This window comes from Sander vitreus, chromosome 1 (assembly GCF_031162955.1).
Source record: "Sander vitreus isolate 19-12246 chromosome 1, sanVit1, whole genome shotgun sequence".
NCBI classification, from domain to species: Eukaryota; Metazoa; Chordata; class Actinopteri; order Perciformes; family Percidae; genus Sander; species Sander vitreus.
Genome location: NC_135855.1, coordinates 10165473 through 10187828, shown reverse-complemented (window position 1 = coordinate 10187828; position 22356 = coordinate 10165473). Strand labels below are relative to the sequence as shown.

At 45.6% G+C, this 22356-nt stretch overlaps 1 protein-coding gene across 1 annotated transcript; it reads left to right on the top strand.

Moving 5' to 3' along the window:
• Positions 1-5458: 5458 nt before the first annotated feature.
• LOC144521969 (V-set and transmembrane domain-containing protein 2B-like) lies at positions 5459-16824 on the top strand. The gene is made up of 3 exons (XM_078256691.1): positions 5459-5716; positions 6708-6737; positions 16336-16824. The coding sequence occupies exons 1-3, from the start codon at positions 5459-5461 to the stop codon at positions 16822-16824; spliced, it is 777 nt and encodes a 258-aa protein (XP_078112817.1).
• Positions 16825-22356: the final 5532 nt, after the last annotated feature.

Below are 22356 nucleotides of genomic sequence, written 5' to 3'. Positions count from 1 at the left end.
TGTAAGTCATATGATTGGGATGTTCCCACCTTACATGCTGTGCATAAATATAAGTGTCGCTTAACTACGACAGCGTATTATAGGGCCATTGTAGGGGGAAAAATTATATATTCCAAGAATTTCTGAGATTAAAGTTGTAAATCATATCCTATTATCCTATATTCTGATATCCTTTTACTGTCCATCGCGTTGTAGTTCCTGACACTGATAGTTTGAATCCTGTAGAGAGTTTTACTCAGAGGAAAGTTATTGTCTGGGACTTGGATGGCATATCATGTTCCTCATCATAGCCACATACAGTTGTGTACAAAATAATAGCAGTCCAACATCACTAACCTCATAAATCAAATTTTTTGGTAGAAGTGATATTTCTACATGGCAAATAATTTACTAGTAAGTGTTGTAGAGTCATAGAAAACCAACAGAATCTGTAATTGAAAGGGGCATGTTCAAAATAATAGCAGTGTTGTGTTCAATTAGTGAGGTGATTGATTCTGTGAAGAAACAGGTGTCAATTATGGCCCATATTTAAGGAAGGAAGGAAGCAAATGTTGTGCATGCTGGTTATAGTGCATTTCACTCTGAAATACTCCGCAAAATTTTGGTTGTTCCAGACATTGCTCTGAGGAACAGCGGACTTTGATTAAAAAGTTGATTGGAGAGGGGAAAACATATAAAGAAGTGCAGAAAATGATAGGCTGCTCAGCCAAAATGATTTCAAATACCTTGAAATGGCATCCAAAGCATGAATGACGTGGGAAAAAACTGTCAACTACCATTTGAATGGATCGAAGACTAGCCAAAATGGCAAAGGCTCAACCAATGATCAGCTCCATGAAAATCAAAGAAGACTTAAAGTTACCTGTGAGTATTGTTACGATCAGAAGAAGGCTATGTGAAGCAAAGCTATCAGCCAACAGCTAGAAGCCTCCGCAAAGTCCCATTGCTGAAAAAAAGACATGTACTGAATAGGTTGAAATTTGCCAAAGGACACATTGATTGGCCAAAGGAGAAATGGCGCAACATTCTGTGGACTGAAACTTGTTCTTTTTGGGTCTAGGAGCCGCAGACAGTTTGTCCGACGACCCCCATGCACTGAATTCAAGCCACAGTACACTGTGAAGACAGTAAAGCATGGTGGTGCAAAAATCCTGTTATGGGGATGTTTCTCATACTGTGGTGTTGGGCCTATTTATCGCATACCAGGGATCATGGATCAGTTTCAATACATCAAAATACTTGAAGAGGTCATGTTGCCTTATACTTAAGAGGACATGCCTTTTTGAAATGGGTCTTTCAACAAGACAATGACCCAAAACACAATATCAATCGCAATCCCATAGAAAACTTGTGGGGTGACATCAAAAATGCTGTTTCTGAGGCAAAACCCAGTAATGCTGAGGAATTGTGGAATGTAGTTCAATCGTCCTGGGCTGAAATACCTGTTCACAGGTGCCAGAAGTTGGTTGACTCCATGCAACACAGATGTGAAGCAGTTCTCAGAAATAATGGTTATGCAACTAAATATTAGTGCAGTGATTCAAAGTAAAGCAAAGAAATTGAGACATTTTTCAGTTCATACAGTAAATGTTTGAGTTTGTAAAGAAAAACGCAAATACTGCTATTTTTTTGAAGAGCCTAACATTCCTTTTTCTTCTGTAAAGGTATAACACAAACTTAATCAATTTTGGTCATGTTTTGATTTGGAATTGAATGTGCAGTGTTCCCAATGCATTGCTATTATGGAATTAAAAGCTATTCTAAGGATTTTGAGCATTATTCACTTTTTTAAATCACACTGCTATTACTTTGTTGTTTATCTGTTATTATTTAAAGGTCCAGTTCATCCTTAAAAAAAAACCTTGTTACCCGGTGTTTATATTATGTTCTTATAATTTTAATAATAATAACGTTACTGATACAGTATACCTGATTACAGTCAGGTTGAATTATCTAAGATAAGCTAACGGTTCATCGGGTAGCTAACGTTAACAAAAAATCTCGGAAAACGACACCTATGGCCATTCCGTAGTCGTTTGTCCAGTCACGTATAATGTACGGACAATACGACCCAATACAGCTTAGCTTCTTGCTCTGTCAAGCGGTAAAATTATTCAAATTCACTGTCAAATAGTCCATATATACGTTTTTTTCACAGATGGGGTCGCCCCGCTTTCCAGCATTGCATGCTAGTGGGCTTGCCACCAGTTTCTCTTCACTGACCACTGACAAGCAAAGAAAACGAATGTGTCACGTGGGGCTGGCTGCTCCCGAATTTCAAAACCGACTATAATGGCGACTCGTTTGGAATACAATCCCGTATTTTATGAAAATAGTTCACCGAAACGTGTTTCTGAAAACATTTTAAGCGAGAAATAGGTCATGCAGTTGCTGGATCTGTCTTCATTTCAGATCGACAAAGGTCAGTTTAAAAGACTTTCGTCAGCTTTTTTTTTTTTAAGATAGTTTTTTGGCCATTTTAGGCCTTTATTGGTATATGACCGCTTAGACTTGAAAGTGGAGATAGAGGTGGAATGACATGCAGCAAAGGGCCACAAGTCGGAGTTGAACCCATGGCCGCTGCGTCGAGGAGTAAACCTCTATACATGGCCTCCCACTCTACCAGGTAAGCTAACCAGGCACCCAGATTTTCTTTTAAAGGTTTTTTTTGGGGGGGCTTTTTTCCCCTTATTTCAGAGATGGGGGGATGACACGCAGCAAAGGGCTGCAGGTCGGATTTGAACCCGAGCCGCTGCAAAGGCCTCAGCCCACGTGGGGCGCACGCTCTTACTGATTGTGCTAGAGGTCGCACCCAGATTTTCGTCAGTTTTTCAGAGGCGGTGACCTTCTTGAACTTTATGTAAATGAGGAGCGGGCAACTCGACCCGCTTCTCCAAAGTCCCTGCGACGCTACCAGAATGCATTGCACAGCTGCTCCCATAGAAATGAATGGGAGGTGGGGAAATTACACTGACAATGGACACACACCATTAGACATCAACAGTGCGTAAAGACATCCAGATGCTCAATAGACGATGCTTCAAAATGACCCACGATCAACTAAGGAACTGGGATTAGGCTACATCACACTGACATCATTAGTAACCTATATCGCTGCAATGTATAGATTTCAAGATTTCACAGATCACAATAAGGCCGGTTACACACTGGCTGCGTCGCGTGAGCGTGGCGTTTCTGTTGCGTGTCAGCTGCTTTACACACCAAAAACGTGTCTGACGCGGCGCTGCTGCTGCTAGCCTTGTCTGTACACATGTATGTTTCCCATTGATAAAGATAAAACTTCAGAGGTATTGTCAAGTCACAAGAACGATGTTTTTGGATTTAAAAGTATTTATTTCTCGATTAAAAGTAACAAAATATTCGAGATAAAATGCCAAACATATCAGATATATACATAAATACGATGTCCTGAAGCTTTTTCCGCCATCTTGAATTATTTTCTTCGACTCGAGCCACTGACATACGTCACGCTGCCTTCACTCCGATTGGCAGTCGCTTTGTCGCATCGCTCAGCAGTTGCATAAAATAGACTTCTTGTCTATTTTGGCCCTGCCTTGCTCGTGGCAGCGGCAAGCTTGTTGCTGGCAAACGGCCACCCCCATTGAAAATGAATGGTAGCCTGTCGCTTTGTCTCTGTGTCTTGTAGCTAATGTGACTGTAGGGTTAGACGCTTCAAAATGACCCGCGATCAACTGTAGCTGAAGTGATCTTTTAAAGACGTCGCAGCGACATAGGCTATGTGTGCTTACTGGGTGTATATAGCCTATTATTAATTTGTAATGTATTTATTTGTTATTTTTTCCACATGTTGCTTATTGAGGTATAGTATTTGTTTTTCATCTTCAATGAGATCATAATTATCCAGTTTACTTTCATTATTATATCAGATGTATTTAGTCGTCTTACTTATTTTTACTGTTGTTTTTTTTCTATGCTTTGGCAACACAGATCTATTGATTTGGGCATGCCAATAAAGCAAATTAAAATCGAAAAAAATTGAGAGAGAGAGAGAGAGAGAGAGAGAGAGAGAGAGAGAGAGAGAGGGGCGGGGCGCCCAGATACCTCTGCTGATCGCGCCTCCGCGATGCGCTCGCGCTCACACCAACCGGGAAGCGTCCGGGTCTGACAGCTGGCGACGGAGGGGGAACCACAAACACTGACGGAAGGACGAGCGGCTCTTCCCAGAAATCATCCCTGTTTGTCACCATCAGGAGGTGTCCTCCGTGTCTCCTCTGCGGCTTTTGCACACACGCACACACACACACACACACACACACACACACACACACACACACACACACACACACAGAGGATGGTTATGTGATAGGTTGGAGCGGAACCCGGGGGTCTGATGATGATGATAAGGATAAAGAGCAGGTTTCTGCCGCTGACCGGGAAGTTCCAGCCGACGCTCAGTGCGGAATAAAGGAGGCCCGTTTTCACTGAGGGATTAAATCACTTTTTTGTAGAATTCCTCCTTTCTTCTTGTTTCTTGGCTGAAATGGGGTTTTCTTTCTGCGGGCGGTAGCCTACATGTTGCCGGGCTGACGGATGGGGATTTTCTATGGCCATATCTGGACTGATTAGAGTTAACTGGACGCAACACATCCAGGTCAAATGAGCGTCTAATGTGTGCTGAGTGTGACATGGGTAATATGGGACAATTCAGCCTCCTTACTTTACATTACTTCATTCTCAACTGGCCCTTTATGATTTGTGCAAATGGTAAGTGAACCCCAGAAAGGAAGCAAATAGAGAATGGTAAATGTTTAGAAAGCAATAGTTTAAAATCAATAGCAGCTGTGTGCAGGATTAAACCTCTCCTGCTGTGTCGAAACTGAGCCTGTACCATGTTTTTCTTGCATTGATTTGAATAGTGGAACATTATAGCAATAAAAACAGTTCAACATTAAAAAACAAACACACAGAATGAGCCAGCTGTGCCACATCACAGCATCATGAAAGGATGGCAGATTGTCAGTCAGGTGCTTTTTTTCTTTCACCTATTAAAGCTTTTCAGAGTATTAATGTAAGTAGGGCTGGGCGATATGGAGAAAATTAAATATCACAATATTTTTGACCAAATACCTTATCGATACGATATTGTAGTGTTGACTATTGGTGCTTTCACAAAATATTTACACAATGAGATTTGTGATAAATAATCATCAGTAATGTGGATATAATGACTAAGTGGGTAAAGCCAAATAATAGAACAGCTAGAACAGTCTGGTAAGTTCAAAAAATGACATCACTTTACTGTAATGCAGCCTTTAAAACCAGGAAAAGACAACACTTTTGGAGGACATCCAAAATCTAAGATATCATCTAGTCTCATATCACGATACCGATATAATATCGATATATTGCCCAGCTCTAATGAGGAGTGTGCATGGATGGCCATTGGCCACACCATGGACTGTCTCAGGCTTACAGTATGAAAGGTGTTTCACACTGCCATCCCACTCATTCATTTGTGCTTCTGCCTCTCTCCCCATTCCTCTTATATACCAAAGCTGCATTTACCGAGGTCCCTAAGGATGTGAGTGTGGGGGAGGGCGAGGATGTGGAGATGCCCTGTGCCTTTAGGGCGCTCAGCTCAGCGGCCATGTCTCTGGAGATCCAGTGGTGGTATCTGAAGCACAAAGATCTGCCTCAAGAGCTGCAGATCAGCTCGCCGGCCAACACAGCACAGGTACCTGCAGCCCTGAACAAACACACACACACACACACACACACACACACACACACACACACACACACACACAAGTAGAGGGATTCAAATGTGTGTAATTTAGATGTACAGTATTTAGTTGTGTTTTCTCTATTTGCAGCACATTTTTGTATTGGATTGTGTTTTCTGTATTTGCACACGTATGCGAGTTTGTGTGTGTGTGTGTGTGTGTGTTGTTTCTGCCCTGCATGAACCGTACATTCTCTGGATAAACACTGTATGTTTACACCAGAGATGCTACAAAACACAATGTCTTGGCCAGCAGCTGGAAATGTGACAATAAGCACAGATGTAAATCTGCCAACGATCCACATCTGTACACTTTGCATATATGCATTAGCAGTGTAAATCCACAGGCTGCAAATCTCTGAACATACTTACATAATGAGCCTGGTGCAGAGTGTTTCTCTGATCTGCAGTATGTTTCATTTTTTCTTTAAGAAAGAATCAGTAGTGTTAGAACCACGTGCATGACTCAGGATGAGGGCGATGTTGAAAAAGGCACTTGTTGGGTATCAACAGCATTACATTCCTCTCAGGTCGGCTGCAGAAAGCCGCCATGATAGGACGCTCTGGCAGGACGCGCTGGGAATTACTTCTCCTTTCAGCATGACAAATCAGTCTATTCCAGTTCTCTGAGGAGTCATTCCATCTGCAACGTTTCCTCTGCACTTTAAGCACATTAAAACGTGGGGTGGGGGTGTGTGTGTGTGTGTGTGTGGGTGATAGAGAGAGGAAGAGAGAGAGAGCGAGGGGGAGAGAGAGAGGTTATCAATGGCGTCTTTGAGAAATGTACACCAGCAGCTCATGCCGTTTGCTCTCTCCATCAAATATAATACACATATTGTGTTATTATTGCCAATATGTGCATCTTTTAGTAAAATGCCAGCTGATGTTGTGTTAACTGTAAACATGTTGTACATGGGATTCACCATGCTTTCTTTTTTTTCAGGCTGTTCCCAGGGAAGCCACCAAAATAAGTGTAAGTGTCTGTAGTACTTCACAGAGGACGATCATTTGACAAATGACATGCATATTTATTTGACAGAACATCACGTAGCATGTCTAAAGAGAAAGAGAGCACTAGCTGACGTGGTGGAGTGTATTCTGATTTAAAGGTGGAACATTGTAACCTGCTCCATCACCTGACTCACCGCCTGTTTGGGTTTTTCTGGCTTAGTCCTTTGTGTGCTCCTTTAACCCTTTATAGGGCACTCATTGAAATATTTGGAAATTCTAATTTTTAACCTCAGAAAGCTAATGGGAGATGGTACAGGACATTTAAAAAAAAAAAAAATGTTATCAATATTTTTCGTCTTTGGATTCCAAATCAAGGTCAATGTTACCATATATGAGCACTTGCCCGTCTAGGGTAAAAAAATTACAGAGAGTGAATAAAAAAAAAATATGAGAAAAACACACACAAACTGCAAGGAACATTTATTTAGAGACATCTCTGTCTTGAGGTTCTGATACTGGCTTGACTGTCATACAAGAAAAACACATATTCAACAAATACACATAACATTCAGTTCGGAACCGTTTCTGGAACAGATAACAAGCCCACTTGTTACAACAGTAACAGTCAAAATATTGCCAAATAAGAAGTAAATAAAATTGGCATATAAATTGTAAATAAATAATAATATGTGAAACAAACTTTATAATTGATCAACGAAAAATTAAGTAAATCATAAATACTTGATGAATACAAAACATTTTTTTTAAAGTGCATGTATAAAAACTATAAGAACATTTCTTTGTTTTTAAAAAAAGTGCATGTATAAAAACTATAAGAACATTTTTTCTCCTGAGGTACAAATACTGGCCACTGTCATAGACCATTTAGGAACACTGCATAATGAACTAATTTCTTCTCTTGTGTCAGTCCAGTTCAGGCCAGTTCAGTCACTTAGGCAACTGCTTCATGGTACTTGACAAAGCAGTTGCGCTCAGCATTGATGCACAGGTGGAGCTGGCAGACCCTCCTGACAAGGTTTGACCTCATGATGTTCCCCTTCCTGCTGCATTGCTTGCAGGTCTGGCGGCTGTTGCTGTAGACAGGGGCATGGAACAGTGACACATCAAACCGCACAGAGTAGTATGGCACATGACCGCGGTGTCCCCGGATATGCTTGGGGATATCAGCAGAGGTGCTGGAGCTGCCTGGCAGTGGTGCTGAGCTCCTGCGGAGACGAGATGTCATTGACTTTGAGGTACTGGCTGTCTTGAACACCTGGATCCTGAAGTTCTTCAGTGACAGGCCATCATTCACACCAAGAGCCTTGCTGTCACGCCTATACATTATCCAGGCATTAGTGAGGCTGACATCAATGGCGTATGCAAAGAGCCGCATGTACCATCTCTTGGCTCTCAAGGGAGTGCGGTAGAGGTGGACCAGCATGTCACTCTTGTCAATCCCTCCCATGTTTGCATTATAGCTCTTGATGAGATGGACAGCTCACTTGTTCTTTTCTCTTGGTGTCACTGCAGTACCTGTAGACTGAGGACCAAGGCTCTACCCCCATGTCTGTTGACATCAGAGTGACAACCTTGTTGTCTTTCCATCTGACAGTCAGGATCCCATCATCACTAGTGGTGTAGTCACAAGTACCACGAGGGACAGCCTTCTCCATCTCTTTAATGGGCCTGAGTGGAGCATTGCCAGTCCTGTTGTCCCTGGCTGTTCTGTGTACCGGCAGTTCTAGCTCTTGAGGTATCGCACAATCTCTAGGCCACTAAGTCGAGGCCCATGGTGTCAGTGGGACACCGTGGGCCTCAAGTGTAGTCTGCCCTTGGTATAGGATCAAGTCGTGAATGAAGCCATCCTGAGAAGCTCTGGCAAATAATTTAAAACCCCATTTGTCTGGCTTGGATTTTATGTACTGCCTCAGGTTGCCAGCAGTCTTGCCTTTGTAGGCAACCATCACCTCATCAACAAACTGCTTGGGGGTCTCTTGCTCTCTTCTGAAGGCAGTAACCAGATAGCTGAACAATGGCCAGACTTTGAAGAAGTGGTCACTGTTACCAGGGATCTGAGCATTGTTATTGAAGTGGCCAACCCTCTTCAATAACTTGAACCGCTTGGATGACATCAGGTTTGCAACTTGGGAGACCCTGGTGTCCATTGCCCAGTAGTCATCAACGGAGGACAGCTCAGTAATCCCTATGTAGATGAGTATAGCCACAAATTTCATAATTTCATCCTCAGTGATGGCAAAGGTGGTGTTGATGTTCATTTGGGTTGCATATAAATTGGTTTGATATGTTATGTGCGAGATTACTTCGCGACTGAAGTACCTGCTGAAATAATCAAATGGACTTTGGATAAAGTCTGGGGGAATGTGCTGGTATTCAGGCAGGGGTGGGTTGTCCAGGTCAACCTTCTTCCAGAGGGTTCGCCGGGGTTCTGGCTTCCTTCTGTTGGTGGGCCTCTTTGCTGTTGGTGCCAGCTCTTGATTGTCATCATTTTCGTCCAGGTCCTAATTTTCATCCAGGTCCTCATCTACAAGGCCGCACGCACTTCCTTTTGGCAGAAGGGCCATCAATGTCCAGGTTGTGGGTGGGTGGAAGGAAGTCGGGATCTGCCACATTGTTGTCTTCTTCCTCTGAGCTATCATCATCGCTGATGGCAGGGTTTACGGGAACAATAATGGTATCCCTCTTCCCTCTTCCCATAAAAGAGCTGAGCAGACAGCTGCAAAAGGAATATGCTTTTAAGTCAATATTAAGCCAACTTTGATTTATTTGTTAAAGCGCCCATATTATGCTCATTTCAGGTTCATAATTAGGGGTCCAAGCCCGAGTCTGCAAGAACGGGCAATAGCAAAGCTATGCCGTTCACACAGCAGGGCTGTAGAACCCTATTGTTTTTCTACTGATTATTAGGGGTCCAAGCCCGAGTCTGCAAGAACGGGCAATAGCAAAGCTATGCTGTTCGCACAGCAGGGCTGTAGAACCCTATTGTTTTTGTGCTGATTATTAGGGGTCCAAGCCCGAGTCTGCAAGAACGGGCAATAGCAAAGCTATGCCATTCGCACAGACACACACTTTTATCCGTGAAAAATTGCGATTTATCAAAAACTCCTAGACCGTGCGACCGATCGGCACGAAATTTGGCAGGTAGCATCTCCAGATGGGCCGGACAAAAAGTTAATAAAAAGAATTTTGATAGGATAAAAATTGCAAATATTATGCACAAACAAATTTGTGTAGCTAACTATGAAAACACCAACTTTGCCATATCTCGGCCAAAATAAATGCCATCAATGCCAAACTTTAGATTCTTGTTTACCATGACCCTCTGAAGGTCACGCAGGCGTTTTACAAAAATTGGCCACTAGGGGGCGCTACAAGTACAAAAAGTTTATATCTCATGAATCGCTCATCCAATTTTTACAAAATTTGTTGGTACCATCTTGGACCACTCCTGAGGCCAACCCTAGAGTGGGGTACTGAGGGGTCAAAGTCGGCATGGCCTTTGGGACCCACGTCTAAATTTACTACTTACACGAACATCCATCCATCCATCCATCTTCATCCGCTTATCCGGGGTTGGGTCGCGGGGGTAGCAGCTCCAGCAGGGGACCCCGAACTTCCCTTTCCCGGGCCACATTAACCAGCTCCGACTGGGGGATCCCGAGGCGTTCCCAGGCCAGGTTAGAGATATAATCCCTCCACCTAGTCCTGGGTCTCCCCCGAGGCCTCCTCCCAGCTGGACGTGCCTGGAACACCTCCCTAGGGAGGCGCCCAGGGGGCATCCTTACCAGATGCCCGAACCACCTCAACTGGCTCCTTTCGACGCAAAGGAGCAGCGGCTCTACTCCGAGCTCCTCACGGATAACTGAGCTTCTCACCCTATCTCTAAGGGAGACGCCAGCTACCCTCCTGGGGAAACCCATTTCGGCCGCTTGTACCCTGGATCTTGTTCTTTCGGTCATGACCCAGCCTTCATGACCATAGGTGAGGCTAGGAACAAAAACTGACCGGTAGATTGAGAGCTTTGCCTTCTGGCTCAGCTCTCTTTTCGTCACAACGGTGCGATAAATTGAATGTAATACCGCACCTGCTGTGCCGATTCTCCGACCAATCTCCCGCTCCATTGTCCCTCACTCGCGAACAAGACCCCCAAGGTACTTGAACTCCTTCACTTGGGGTAAGGACTCATTCCCTACCTGGAGAAGGCACTCCATCGGTTTCCTGCTGAGAACCATGGCCTCCGATTTAGAGGTGCTGATCCTCATCCCAGCCGCTTCACACTCGGGCTGCGAACCGATCCAGTGAGTGCTGAAGGTCACAGGCCGATGATGCCATCAGGACCACATCATCTGCAAAAGCAGCGATGAGATCCCCAGCCCACCGAACTGCAACCCCTCTCCACCCCGACTATGCCTCGATATCCTGTCCATAAATACTACAAACAGGATTGGTGACAAAGCGCAGCCCTGGCGGAGGCCAACTCTCACCTGAAACGAGTCCGACTTACTGCCGAGAACCCGGACACAGCTCTCGCTTTGGTCGTACAGAGATTGGATGGCCCTGAGAAGGGACCCTCACCCCGTACTCCCGCAGCACCTCCCACAGTATCTCCCGGGGCACCCGGTCATACGCCTTCTCCAGATCCACAAAACACATGTAGACTGGTTGGGCATACTCCCAGGCTCCCTCCAGGATCCTTGCAGAGTAAAGATCTGGTCCGTTGTTCCACGACCAGGACGGAATCCGCATTGTTCCTCTTCAACCTGAGATTCGACTATTGACCGAACCCTCCTTTCCAGCACCTTGGAGTAGACTTTACCTGGGGAGGCTGAGAAGTGTGATACCCCTGTAATTGGCACACACTCCTCTGGTCCCCCTTTTTAAAAAAGGGGAACCACCACCCCGGTCTGCCACTCCTTAGGCACCGTCCCAGACTTCCACGCAATGTTGAAGAGGCGTGTCAACCAAGACAACCCCTCCACACCCAGAGCTTTAAGCATTTCTGGACGGATCTCATCAATTCCTGTGGGCTTTGCCACTGTGGAGTTGTTTAACTACCTCAGCAACCTCCCACCCAGTGAAATTGATGCCAATCCCCCTCATCCTCCAGCTCTGCCTCTACCATAGAGGGCGTATTAGTCGGATTTAGGAGTTCCTCAAAGTGCTCCTTCCACCGCCCTATTACCTCCTCAGTTGAGGTCAACAGCGCCCCATCCTTACTACACAGCTTAGATGGTTCTCCGCTTCCCCTCCTGAGGTGGCGAACGGTTTTCCTTCGGGCCCTTCGGGTACCTTGCAACTGCCTCCGGAGTCGTCTGGGATAACATATCCCGGAAAGACTCCTTCTTCAGTCGGACGGCTTCCCTGACCACCGGTGTCCACCACGGTGTTCGTGGGTTACCGCCCCTTCAGGCACCTAAGACCCTAAGACCACAGCTCCTCACCGCAGCTTCAGCAATGGAAACTTTGAACATTGTCCACTCGGGTTCAATGCCCCCCAGCCTCCACAGTGATGCACGAAAAGCTCCGCCGAGGTGTGAGTTGAAAGTCTGTCGGACAGGGGCCTCCTCCAGACGTTCCCAATTTACCCCGCACTACCCGCTTTGGGCTTACCAGGTCTGTCCAGAGTCTTCCCCCACCCCCTGACCCAACTCACCACCAGATGGTGATCGGTTGACAGCTCCGCCCCTCTCTTCACCCGAGTGTCCAAAACATACGGCCTCAGATCAGATGAAACGATTATAAAATCGATCATTGACCTTGGCCTAGGGTGCTCTGAGTACCAAGTACACTTATGAGCATCCCTATGTTCGAACATGGGGTTCAAGTATAGACAATCCATGACTAGCACAGAAGTCCAACAACAAACAACCACTCTGGTTTAGATCAGGAGGCCGTTCCTCCCAATCACGCCTCTCCATGTGTCTCCATCATTACCCACGTGCGCGTTGAAGTCCCCCCAGCAGAACTATGGAGTCCCCGACTGGAGCCCCATGCAGGACTCCACTCAAGGTCTCCAAGAAGGCCGAATACTCTGAACTCTTGTTTGGTGCATATGCACAAACAACAGTCAGAGTTTTCCCCCACAACCCGCAGGCGTAGGGAGGCGACCCTCTCGTCCCATCGGGTTAAACTCCAACGTAGCGGCGCCAGCCGGGGGCTTGTGAGTATCCCCACACCCGCCCGGCGCTCACACCCTGGGCAACTCTGGAGAAGAAAATAGTCCAACCCCTATCCAGGAGTATGGTTCCAGAACCAAGACTGTGCGTAGAGGTAAGCCCCCATCAGATCTAACCGGTAGCGCTCCACCTCCCGCACAAGTTCCGGCTCCTTCCCCCACAGAGAGGTGACATTCCACGTCCCCCAGAGCCAGCCTCTGCTGCCCGGGTCTGGTCCGCCGAGGCCCCTGACCTTCACTGCCACCCATGTGGCAGCGCACCCAACCCCAGCGGTTCCTCCCACAGGTGGTGGGCCCATGGGATGGAGGGATGTCCGCCACGTAGCTTTTTCGGGCTGTGCCCGGCCGGGCTCCGTGGCAAACCCGGCCACCAGACACTCGCTGACGAGCCCTCCATCTGGGCCTGGCTCCAGACGGGGGCCCCGGGCTTCCTCCGGGCAGGGTCACTTCATCCCTTCCTCGATTTTTCATAGGATTTTTGAACCATTCTTTGTCTGGCCCCTCACCTGAGACCACTTTGCCTTGGGAGACCCTACCAGGAGCACAAAGCTCCAGACAACACAGCCCTCAGGTTCATAGGGACACACAAACCTCTCCACCACGATAAGGTGATGGTTCCCGGAGAGGACTTACACGAACGTGAACAACTTTAAATTTACAGCGTACATAGACAAGGGGTCATGGACCACACCTACCAAAAATTACACATGGACCACTAGGTGGCGCTATGTTTTTTTTGCCTTTAACTCCCACATTACACATCGCACATTAAAAATCCTTACATCCACGTGTTCCTTGAATCAAGCTGAATCACATGATATACGCCACGCCCATTTCCGCTTAAATTCCTTTGCGCAATATCGCGCAATGCGCAAAACCAACTTTTTCGAACTCGTCCTAGGCCGTGCGATGGATCAGCACGAAACCTGGTACGTAGCATTTCCAGATGGACGTGACCAAAAGTTACTCAAGGAATTTTGCTACGTTAAAGTATGCGCATTTGACGACCAATTTTCCTAGCTAACTACCACACACGTATCATATCTCGACCAAATTAAATGTTATCAGCAAGCAACTTGAGATCATTGTTCAACATCGCACTACGATGCCCTGTACCATATTTGGCAAAGATCTGCCTTTAGGGGGTGCTATAAGCAACGTTTATTTGTTTTGGCCAATAACTCAATGCATTTAAATGGGAAATTTGCAATTGCAATATTTTCGCCACAGTAATGCAATCAACACGAAACTTGTGGTGCTTGTTCGGCATGCCGCTCTGAGGCTCTGTACCAAATTTGGCGAAGATCAGCCATTAGGGGGCACTATAATCAACGTAGATGAGTTTTGGCCCTTTTACTCTATGTTAATGCCATATTTGCAATGGGAATGTACCACAGACCTTGCAGCTCAATATTTACTGATGTTTGCCTCCTACCGTTAGGGGAGCACGCAAAAGTAAAAACCAAAACCTGTTTGTTTTTTTTACAATAAACAAACTTCTTAACCCACCTGACAAAGTTTCTACAACCTTCACAGTGTACAAATGCAACTCTTTTCTCTCACTTTTTCAATCTAAAATCAACACCATTCATAGGCGCCGATACCGTGCAATTAAACATTGCAGTTGGTGCTAAGTGGAGCGTCTATCATAGTGTGATTGGTTATGTCGGTGTCATTGATTCTTAATTTCCCACGAAGCACCCACCACATAAATTGGCGCCTATGACGCCATTTGCAACAACTTGACCACCTCCTCAACCACCACACCTGCCTCCACCCTCTCGGTCACTCTCTCATTTCTCTCTGCTCAGGGGGGTTAAGAAGTTTGTTTATTGTAGAGCATTCTTAAAGGTGGTCTGTATATGGGTGGAGGCGAACTGTTGACTGCTACGTTTGCAACGACGATGTACCGCAGACCTCGAGGCTCGCACCTCTCAATATTTACCGACGTTTGCCTCCCCGCTGCCGGGCTTCGGGTTCCGCTTTCGCGCGCTCCCTGGGGCCTCAGGGGCGACTGGCGTGTCACAAACTGTAGTAAAAACCCTGATTGATACGCAGATTCTGAATGCACTGTATACATGTCCAAAGAGTGCCTCTAAAACCAGAATAACCCCGGCATATACAGTTGAGGCCAAAATTATTAGCCCCCCAGGAATTATGGAACATTTTCCTAAAAATCTTTCCAATGTTTGTAGCATTGGTAAAACTTGATATAATCAAACATTTACCAGTGCTATTTAGTAGCTTTTGGTACATTTTGGAATATAAAATACATTTTTAGGCTTGCTTTATATCAAATATAGTGAAAAATGGGGTGGTCAAAAATATTAGCCCCCATGTGAATTTTTGCTTTCAAAACACACCTAATTAACTAATCAAACCACACCTGTGCAGTCAATTGGCTTCCTAACAACACCTGAGCATTCAATCAGCATGAAAGGACTCCAAGGAACAGGGCACTTGAACACATTATTGGGAGAGACTACTTTTACTCACCATACCAAAGACAAAGGAAATCAGTCTTGAGCTCAGAAAGAAGATAGTGGAGGCTCATGATAAGGGGGAAGGCTATACTGACATTTCTAAGCGTTTCACAGTGTCTAGAACCGCTGTACGTTGCAATGACCCAAAGCATACATCGAAATTGGTCCAACAGTTCCTAAGGGATACCAAAACCAAGGTCCTGGAGTGGCCCGCACAGAGCCCAGACCTCAATCCTATTAAGAATCTGTGGCGGCTGCTCAAAGTGAATGTCCATGCTCGGAAACCACGCAATGTGGACCAGCTGGAGCAATTTGCAATGGAAGAATGGGCAAATATCCCTCAGGAGACCTGTGCCAACCTAGTAAAGAACTACTCTAAGAGGTTGTTGTCAGTTGTGGCTCAGAAAGGGTACACTATTGACTATTAATGGCCAGGGGGCTAATAATTTTGGACGTCTCATTTTTGCCCTTTCTTGTTTCAACTCACTATATCAATTAAATATCCATCTTTGTTATTTTGGAAACAAATACACTATAAACACTTGTTGTTAATGGTCATTTCCATGGAGAAATCAAGAGTTTTGTCTAATTTCATAAGGGGGGCTAATAATGTTGGCCTCAACTGTATGTATATGTCTTAATCTGAAAATACTGAATTCGGAAAAAGGCCTTATTCGGAATATAAAAACAGAATATGTTGTTTGCATGACCTGAATCATATTCAGAATAATGTCATATTTGTAGTAATAGTGGAATATTGGTGTGCATGTAAACATACTCACTGAGGCTCTAAAGGAGCTAATGTGGAGGTCTGCCCTCCCCCCCGACTTCGAAACATGAAGCCACCCTCATTAAGCTAATGATTGATGCGTGCTAAAACTGGTAGGTTGTTGTTGTTGATGAAGTGTTTCAGTGTCTCCTCCTTCCTGTGCTGATTCCAGACTGTGCGTGTTCAGGGCAACGCCATCTCGCACCGCCTCAGCCTGTCCCGGGTGAAGAAGGAGGACGAGGGCGTGTACGAGTGCCGTGTGTCCAACCTGTGGGCCGCCGACGCCACCGAGTTCACAGTCCGCGCCACACTGCGGGTCACGTTGGGGGTCACGCTGGGGGGGGCCGGCAGCATGGTGGCAGAGGAGGCCGTGTCGCACATCCAGAACCGCTGGCCACTGAGGAGCAGCAATACAGCGCTCGGAGGGGGTGGGGCCGGGTGGGCCACCGTGGAGCCCGGCCGGGGGGGCCAGCGGGGGCCCGGCCCCCCCCCGGTCAGCTCCACCAGCAGCACCTCGCTGGCTAAGTCGTCAGCTTCAGCGATGCCAGGGAGCGCTGCCATCCTCCGGCAGCAGCTTGGAGCAGGTGAGTGGGGGGGCTGCAGGTTGATGTTTCTCTGTGTGTTGTGGTACAGGATGCTTTGGTCCTTCCATCAGTTGTAACGTTCTCACTGCCATGTCTTATTGTCAGACTGGACACCGCAAACTTCAAATAATCATATTGTCCTGTTAATATTCTGGAATTACTTAATACTGTAGTGTGGGAGAGAGTCTATTATTAGAGATATTATTGTGTTACGTTCATATTTTATCATTCTGGCATCAGTAGGGACTCTAGCTTTGTTCACATTTGACATCTACATGTACAGCTTCTATTATCACTTATCATAAAACACATTTTCTCTGTTGCAATAACATGATTCAGATTTGGTGGCAGTGCTGCATGTGAGAGCAGGAACATTTCTGTATGATCCATATGTGTGTGCTCATGTGTCGTATAATGTGTTGATGAAGGCTCAGCTCAGTGTTCATCATCATCTCCTTCTGATCCTGCCACAGCTCTGTCACACTGTTCTAATCTCTTAAGATCATGATCAGCATTTTGGTGGACGCATGTATGAAGGTGTAAGACCTATTTCCTGGCAGCTGCTTGGCAGACGGCATGGGGAAGGATGGGGGGGAGGGGGGTTAGCTCTTGTACCTGCCCCAGTTCTGTTCTATGAAGCGGAAGTGGAGTGGAGTGTAGTGAGCCGCGCTGCAGATGAGAGCTCTGACTCAGACTGTCTGACACACGCCCACTGAGAGAGGAACTACAGACACAGCCGCTGGGCTCGGCTTACAGCAACATGTACCTCCGTGTGTGTGTGTGTGTGAGTGTGTTTCTCAGCTTTGATCAGCCATTCCCAGGGAGCAGATGGGACTGCTGCTGCTGCATGTGTGTGGAGCCTTTTATTAGAGATCAGAGGTGTAACGGTTGGGTTCGTACCCTGGTTTAGGAGTTACAGTTTGGTACTTCTTTTATTTATTTTGAACAGACAGTAGTGCAATTGTCAAAGACCGTCCTCCTTTTGGGGAATGTATACATTTTGCCCACTGACAACTTTGGTATTATGTTACTATTTCATTTAAAAAAATGAGGATGATTTCAAATACCTCTGGAAACTGTTAAATATATCCTACAGTAGTAGTGTAACGGACCGCCCCTACGGTTCGGCATGCATGTGAACCGCAGATTAATTACAAATGTAACCATCATAGTGTGAAATAGGAATACAGTTTAGCTGCAGCTGTTATGTGAACGGGGCTCAGCAGAGTCTCTCTGCAGCGGGACGGCACTGCCGATAGAGCGCTTGCATGTGGTGTTCATGGGTAGGCCTACTCCCGTACGGCTCGCAGCAGTTGTTAAAACAGACTGTACCAAAACACGGAACACGCAACGTTTTCACAGGTTATGAAACTGTCTCAATTTAATGCAAGAAATAGAGGAGACGCCGAAACTATCGTTGCAGCACGTGGGCCGAAGTGGACGCAATGCGCCCGGTGTGAATGGACAGATTGGGCGCCGAAATAAAAATAGCTGCGCTATGCTGGACAGCAGCCCGCCGCAGACAGATGGCAGCTCAGGCGGAAGGCTGACAGCTCCACGCCCGTCTAGTACAGCTTGACTTTGCGAACGGAGATCCCATTAGCACTAGCTTTACAGCGGAGCATTCAGATCCAGTCAAATCAGCGCCAGCCGCATGTGTGTGTGTGTGTGTATATATATATATATTTTTGTCCACCACCTCTAACAGCTAGAAAGTAGTCAGGGGGTGGCATGTGGCTCACAGTGTAGAGAGGGTCAGCCATCCACCACAATATTGGCGGTTCGCTCCTCCGGCCACATGTCAAAGTGTCCCTGAGCAAGGCACTGAACCCAGAGTTGCTCCCCGGAAGCTATATGTGTATGTGTCCACTGTCCCTAATGCTTAGGATGGGATAAATGCAGATATACTGTCAGTTGTATGTGACGATAAGAATAAAGTTTGTATTGTTTTGTTACCAGAAGAGAGCGGGCCTTTCTGATCAGTTTGTTTTCGGTGTCCGGCTCTGATGCCGCAGCACATCACAAAAACATCTTGTTGCACACATTTAAGGACCTGAGGCCGGTTGGTTGCTCAAAACCAGCCCCCACCCCCCACAGATGACACTGGTGTGTTAACTCAAGCTCAGCAGACAAGACCAAATTGCCTCCTAAATGACCAGCTGACTAGTCTATATCCACGATGTTCCACTTCCGTGATTGCTCCAGTGCTGCAAGAAATTCCGCCGGATGCGTGTCTTTTCGCCGATTTTTTGTGTTGGTGTTCTAAACTCCGGTGGATTTATGATGACTATGGTTCACTGCTCCTCAGATCTCTGCAGGGTAAATCCAGCCAGCTAGCTAGACTATCTGTCCAGTCTGAGTTTTCTGTTGAACGACTAAAACAACTTTTGAATGTACACGTTCCACCAAAACAAGTTCCTTCCCGAGACTATTTGGAGCTTAGCGCTGTACATTGGTTTAAAGAAATGCCAATAAACCAGAGCACGTTTTTCTCCCATCCAGGAATGCTGTGTGGACTAGCCAGACCCTCCTTTGCAGCGCTGTGGAGGAAGGTCTGGCAGAGCCAGACTACCAGCTGACAAACAATGTAGTATTTAAAAGGCTATTTTATCCGTACAGTGCTCTGTCCACATAAAATGCTACATTCCATCACTTCCTGCTAACTTCACAGAGAAAGACAAAAGCACAACATCTATATCTTCCTCTGGGGAAACTTTCTGAGCTCATCAGATCACATCGCAGCATCATAAGCCACTTGGTTTTTCATTTAGGATGATAACTGTACACTTATGAAATTATATTAACGCAGCATTACCTATTGACCAGCACCTTGGTACCTACCTACCACGGTGCTGGTCCTTCAGATGTTTTGCCAAATTGATAGTGTTCCCTCTTGTTCTCACTGTTCTGAAGTTACACAGAAGTTACGCCAATTACTGCAACAGGCTGCCACTTTCTATCAAACGGCCAATACAGTAGTCTGTAAAATACACATAAATGACCCAGCATCAGTTAGTTTTAGGTTAACTGTCCTGCAGGAAAGCAGCCCCCAGCCCCTCCAGACCCAAGCAGTCAACTGGTGATAACTCCAGACCTGCTATTACTGCACACAGATTTCCTCCCTCTATATCTGTGTACTTCTCAGAAAGCCCAAAACCAACCAATGATTAACAAGGACGCTGTGAAGCCATGTGTCCACGGTCTTATTTATGTAACCTACATCTGTTGGTTGTATTCTGGATGATTACTGACACAGCACATTAAACCTCACAGTCCAAAGCTCCACTTCCATGTTTGGACTGGATTGTTGCAGTTCCAGTGCTGATATATCTTTGTGATTACATTTCCCTCTGTTACAAGGCTGAAACACTAAGAAATGACAAAGTGACTCATTTCATGAGTGAGAGGTGCATTTCTTCTACAACCACTCCAAAACGTTATTCTGTTCACATGCAGAAATAACTAAGCATACATGACCGATTAATAACGGATGCATTATGGTAACTTTTGAATATAACAGTGACTCTGACCCCCCTGTTGCTGCGTTTAAGAGGGGAACCCTTAGGGACTTCTAGGACTTCAGAGATGTCCCAACATATCAGCATTTAAATGTCATATTTAACATATTTCAATTAAAGAATCCTCTCTTTTAATTCTAATTTTAGCTTGATTTTCTATTAAATTTGCTTCAGAAATGACAGTGTTAGTGTCCTCAAATCTTAAAAACAGAGTTATCCAATTAGATTCAGTTGTTGTCTCTAGGCAGAAAAAAGGTTACAGCTCAGTCACTCATCGGTTAGGACTTAGGACCGGGACAGAATTCCAGAGTGTGTGTGTTAGTTTAGTAGTTGACAGGTGAATCAGCCAATCACATTTCACTATTGTAGTAGTCGGGACAAAAATCATTGCCCTACGTCTTCCAGAAGGCCGCAGCGATAAACGCGCCTAGTACTTTATTTTTAATAAGAGGCGAGCGGGCAGGTAGGGGGGCGATCTGACAGGCCAGCCCGGTCTCACGGCAGGTCGTGTAAATGTCACGTTATTTGTAATCTATTGATACGTGTTCACAGGCACGTTTTTCTTGTTTTTTTACGTGGTGGCCAGCATGAAAATGTTAAGAAATATATGTCAACGGGAAGCATATTTCGTGGCCACAGCACGAAAATGGTAGGGAGTATTATAAAGAGCCGAAAATCCGCACAGGGAGGTTGGTCAGGGTGGTGGTTGGGTCAAACAACACAGGACTTTCACCCGGGCGAGCGGGGTTCGCATCCTGCGTGTGGCGTTTTGTTTCCCGTAGTCTTCCTAATCACAACCGTCCTGTTATTGTTGCGGGTCCCCAGCGGCCGTCTCCCGGCGTGTGAGGCGCCCTTTCCCCGTAGGGTTTTTCCTAAACCCAACCTCCGCCATCCCGTTATTGTGGCGCGTCCCCAGCGGCCGTCTCCCGGTGTGTGAGGCGCCCTTTCCCCGTAGGGTTTTTTCCTAAACCCAACATCCGCCATCCCGTTATTGTAGCGCGGCCGCCTCCCGGGATATGGGGCGTCCTTTTCGGCCGTCTCCCGGTAAAAAAACGTGCCCGTGAACACGTAAAAAGTAACGTGACATTTACACGTAAAAAATGAGAAAAACGTGCCCGTGAACACGTATCAATAGATAAAAAATAACGAGACATTTACACGAACTGCCGTGAGACAGGGTTGGACAGGCGGAGCGACAAGCAAATTCCTACACGAGCAACGCACAGAACAAATCAATGGACGAGACACTTGCTCTGTGTGAGTTCCCTAATATAAAACGGTTTTCTTAACAGGACGTAAACAGCGGGGATTTTACATGTCAGAGGATATAAGCACAAGAATGGATGTATCGGGTAACGTTAAGTAACGTTATAGTTTTAATTACGATTATGCTAATTTAGCTAACATTAGCTATCAGAAATAACAGTCTGTGGTTGGGAAAGACTAGGATTGCCACCGTTTGTTATAAATCGATAATCGATATGACACCACAGTCAACTAATGTCAATTAGTTGTACTGGCAGGGATATATTGGTGTGTGTGTGTGTGTTTGTGTCAAGGTTATAAATGTTAACGAAAACGAACAAAATAATGAAATTAGGTGGGAAAAAACAGTCGTTACCTGAAATAAAAATACAAACGAGGCATTACAAAAAAACGATAACTAAAACTATGTCTGTTTGCAAAACTAACTAAAATAATCAAGTAAATGTCCTTAGTTTTTTTCTTTGTCAGTGTCTTTCATAGAGCAAATAACGTTATCTCTTTCAGAGTTGACATTCTACAGTTTATGCCATAGACATACAGTATATAGTTTCCGACTGGGAACCCAGAAATTCCAATATTCCATTTCAAATTTAACACAGCATAGTCCATGCCCCTCACCTGGCATCATGGCGGTACCGAAAGTCGGAAGAAAGTGACAGAGTCCTATTTCATTATGACTGTATCAGATAAAAGCAAGTGCCTTGCAGTGTAAGGTGGTAAAATATGTGGACAATTTATTAAAGGGAAAAATTGTCAGGGTTTGCTGAGGGATTGACTTAGCTAGGACCCAAATGCAGGTAAAAAGGAGTTTATTAAAACAAAAAC

Coding starts and splice junctions, on each gene's coding strand:
- LOC144521969 (XM_078256691.1), top strand. CDS start 5,459: ATGAAAGGTGTTTCACACTGCCATCCCACTCATTCATTTGTGCTTCTG. Junction 5,717..6,707: donor CGCCGGCCAACACAGCACAG/GTACCTGCAGCC, acceptor CTTTTTTTTCAG/GCTGTTCCCAGGGAAGCCAC. Junction 6,738..16,335: donor GGGAAGCCACCAAAATAAGT/GTAAGTGTCTGT, acceptor TGCTGATTCCAG/ACTGTGCGTGTTCAGGGCAA.